This window comes from Mandrillus leucophaeus, unplaced genomic scaffold (genome assembly GCF_000951045.1).
Source record: "Mandrillus leucophaeus isolate KB7577 unplaced genomic scaffold, Mleu.le_1.0 Scaffold230, whole genome shotgun sequence".
NCBI classification, from domain to species: domain Eukaryota; kingdom Metazoa; phylum Chordata; class Mammalia; order Primates; family Cercopithecidae; genus Mandrillus; species Mandrillus leucophaeus.
This window is the reverse complement of record NW_012102366.1, coordinates 315,904-318,910: the sequence shown is the minus strand read 5'-3', so window position 1 is coordinate 318,910 and position 3,007 is coordinate 315,904. Positions and strand designations below refer to the sequence as shown.

Genomic DNA, 3,007 nt, shown 5'->3' with positions numbered 1-3,007 from the left:
ATCCACCCCCAAAACCAGCAGAACCCTCAAACAGAGTCGCAGGACCGCTCCCCTGAGGTTTAGCATCAGTCTTTAATGCTGTCGCGCTGCATTGACAAGTCACACACTTTGGTCTCATGTTGGCAGTGGCAACTTACAATGAGTCTAAAGGTCTGAGCACCAGACTGGCCTCCAGCGAACAGACATTTGTTCCAACTCCCCTTCCCTCCCCAAGATTTCTTCAGAATTTCATTATGGCCCTATACAGAGAGCAGTGGCTGCCGGGGACAGGTTTTATTTGAGTGTACACCAACTATACATGGAATTATAAAATAACATATTTACAGACGTTCCACAGTGCTCCTGTAATCAGAAGCAAAGACCCTTTTATCAAAAGGGATTATATCTAGGGCTGTGCAAAATTCAAAAGGATCAGATCCCTTTGAAAGAGTCCATAGTCCATGAAACAAAAAATTACCTGGGCCACTGGTAAGCCCCAGGTGTGCCAAGATTGCCTTACGGAAATGGAGAATGTGACCCACAAAGTGAGGACATTCAGCTTCACTAGAGCCAGAGGTCAGGAGGGCCCTTGCTGGGGCCAGGCTCCCGGACACTCAAGGCAGAGGTGGCTGCGCTTGCTGGAGTCACTCGCTGGAGGCTGGCTCCCTTGGTCCTGCTGGAACAAGAGGTATTGCTTGTGGGCGCCAGCCAGGCAGTTCTGCAGGAATAGTTTAGGTTCTCAATTTGAGATGGCCAAAGGGAGGACAGAATTCTCCAGGGGAAGAGCAAGACATGGGAGACAAATACAGAATAAACCACGAACTGATCACACAACAGAAAACAGAGGAGTGTACAGGGTCTGGGAACCAAGACAGCAGGTCGACATTATCTACCAGTCAAAAGCAAAGGGACACGGAGGGATCAAGTCCAGCTGCTGGTCTGCCTCTCACCCCTGGACAGGGACTGGAGGAGGAGGATGTGGGCCCATCCCGGGAGGGCTGGCGGACCCAGTGGGGCAGACTGGAATGCCTTTTCCTGCTGTTCCCACCACCTGATGCCCTATCGCTCGAAAAACCACTTTAGTCTAGTGTACGACTTTGAAAGATTGTAATATATGCTCTGGAAAACATTCAGCAGTATGAAAGTCCTCCCTGGGCCCTCCCATGGTCCACAATTGGTAGAAAGGTCCAGAAATCCTTGAGCTCTGGAAAGGTCCCTGGTCAGTCGGAGCTCTGGCAGCTATATTGGAAGGACCTGCTCAAGTACGGTTCTTGATGTCTGGGGAATCCTTTCGGGGAAGATCACTTCAAATTCAATAATGAGGTCCCCACGTTTCTCGGGCGTTTTGGGGAGGGGGAGGCCTTCTCCAGGAACTTTTCGGCGCATGCCAGGCCTGATGACATCTTTGAATACGACGGGTATGGTCCTGCCGTCCAGAGTGGGGACGTTCACTGTGCAGCCACACAGAGCCTTGAAAAGCAAAGGGATAAGCATTAGATGGAAGCTGGCTCAAGAGGCTCAGCTGTTGCCTGGAGACCATCTGGCATAGAGTAAGACTCATCAGGCCTCTGCAGCCAACACCTGGCCCCCAAATCTATATGTCTCCACCATGAAAGCTCCAGAACAGCACCCTGATCAGTCCTGTTCACTGTTGTGCCCCAAGCCTGGCAAGTGCCACACCCCCAATGCGTGTTCAGCAAAACCTAAATAAACTGCTTCAAAGAGCAGCCATCGCTCTCTACAGACACCGCCCCACCTGGCACCTTACCTCTCGGAGGCTGATCCTGGCAGGATAAATCACATCAGAGCCATCTCTCTTAAAGATATTGTGTGGCTTGTCCTTTAAAACAAAGACGATATCAGCTGGAATGTTGTTGGAGGTCTGGTCTCCTTCCTTGGGGAAGGTGATTTTGGTCCCTTCTTTCCACCCCTTCTTCACTTCGATGGTCAAGATTTTGTCTTCGTTTCGAATGCTCTTTCCGTCGGGGTTTAGCCGCTTGTGGGAGATCTTCATCTTCTTGGTACAACCGCTGTAGATCTCTTCAAGGGAGACTCGAAGGTCGTGGGTGACTGGGGGATCTTGCTTCTTTCGGGTGGGCTCTTGGGAAGGGCGGGAGCGGCCAAAGTTCACGTTGGTGAAGCCACCCATGCCCATCGGGAAGCCAGAGAACGGGTCATCAATGTCCATGCCTTCCTCCCCGTTCCGCTGCCCAAAAAAGGTGTCAAAGGGATTTCTGCCACCGAAGAACTCAGCAAACATGGCATGAGGGTCTCCATGGAACGTGTAGCTGAAAGAGGTACCATTGGCACCACTGCCGCTACCGCCACTGGGGCCACTGCCCTTTAGGCCTGAAAAGCAGAATTAGAAGCAGTCAGATGGCTGAACAGCAGACTCCCTCTCGAGCTTCCCTTACGGGGGAAAAAAGCTTGGAAGCCATGGGGGAGGAACTTTTTTTAGCCTGCCAGGGGAGAGCAAGGAAGAACCCCAAGCTTCTACCCCTCACTGCAGCAGCAGAGCTGCCCCCCCCCAAGTATTTCCGCATAGGCTGACAGTGGAAAAGGACTCATGCGGTTAGGTGTCCACCTACAGGTGCCACCTGGGCCCTGCCACTCCTGGACTGACCCATCCTCCTGGCAATGTCACCAAGGGATGGCTAAAGACACACGGTCCAGGGTCGGCTTTCGGTATTTACTTTCAACATTTTAGGACTACTGATGTGTACGAAGAGTAAAAACAAGGAAAAAAAAGATGGAGAGTTTTTAAACTCTCACACTAGCATTTACTGCCATCATCCTTGCATAATAAGTCAGTCCCAGATCAAGCCCAGAAGCCAGCCTGAGTCACCAAGGGGCACAGGGACAAAAAGTCCCACTCTCCGTCCCCCCCAACCCCCAGGCGGCCCAGCTCTCTGCACCTAGGCGGCCGCTGCCTCCTGCGTGCCCGGCCGGGACCAGGTCATCACTTCCCGGAAATCATCCCAGCCCAGCCCCAAGGCCCGCGAGCGGGGTCGGCGCCTGCATTTACAGC

The 3,007-nt window shown here is 52.5% G+C and overlaps 1 protein-coding gene across 2 annotated transcripts; it reads right to left on the bottom strand.

Annotated features, from left to right (window-relative positions):
- Positions 1-53: 53 nt before the first annotated feature.
- DNAJB1 (DnaJ (Hsp40) homolog, subfamily B, member 1) lies at positions 54-2,964 on the bottom strand. 2 transcript variants are annotated; one of them, XM_011981771.1, is made up of 3 exons: positions 2,870-2,906; positions 1,748-2,328; positions 54-1,449 (listed from the first exon to the last, which is right to left on the bottom strand). In XM_011981771.1, exons 2-3 carry the CDS (start codon positions 2,237-2,239, stop codon positions 1,219-1,221), a joined length of 723 nt encoding a protein of 240 aa, XP_011837161.1. In that variant the 5' UTR covers positions 2,240-2,328; positions 2,870-2,906; the 3' UTR covers positions 54-1,218. The 2 variants fall into 2 exon arrangements, with proteins under 2 accessions (XP_011837161.1, XP_011837159.1); XM_011981769.1 differs by having other exon boundaries at positions 1,748-2,964.
- Positions 2,965-3,007: the final 43 nt, after the last annotated feature.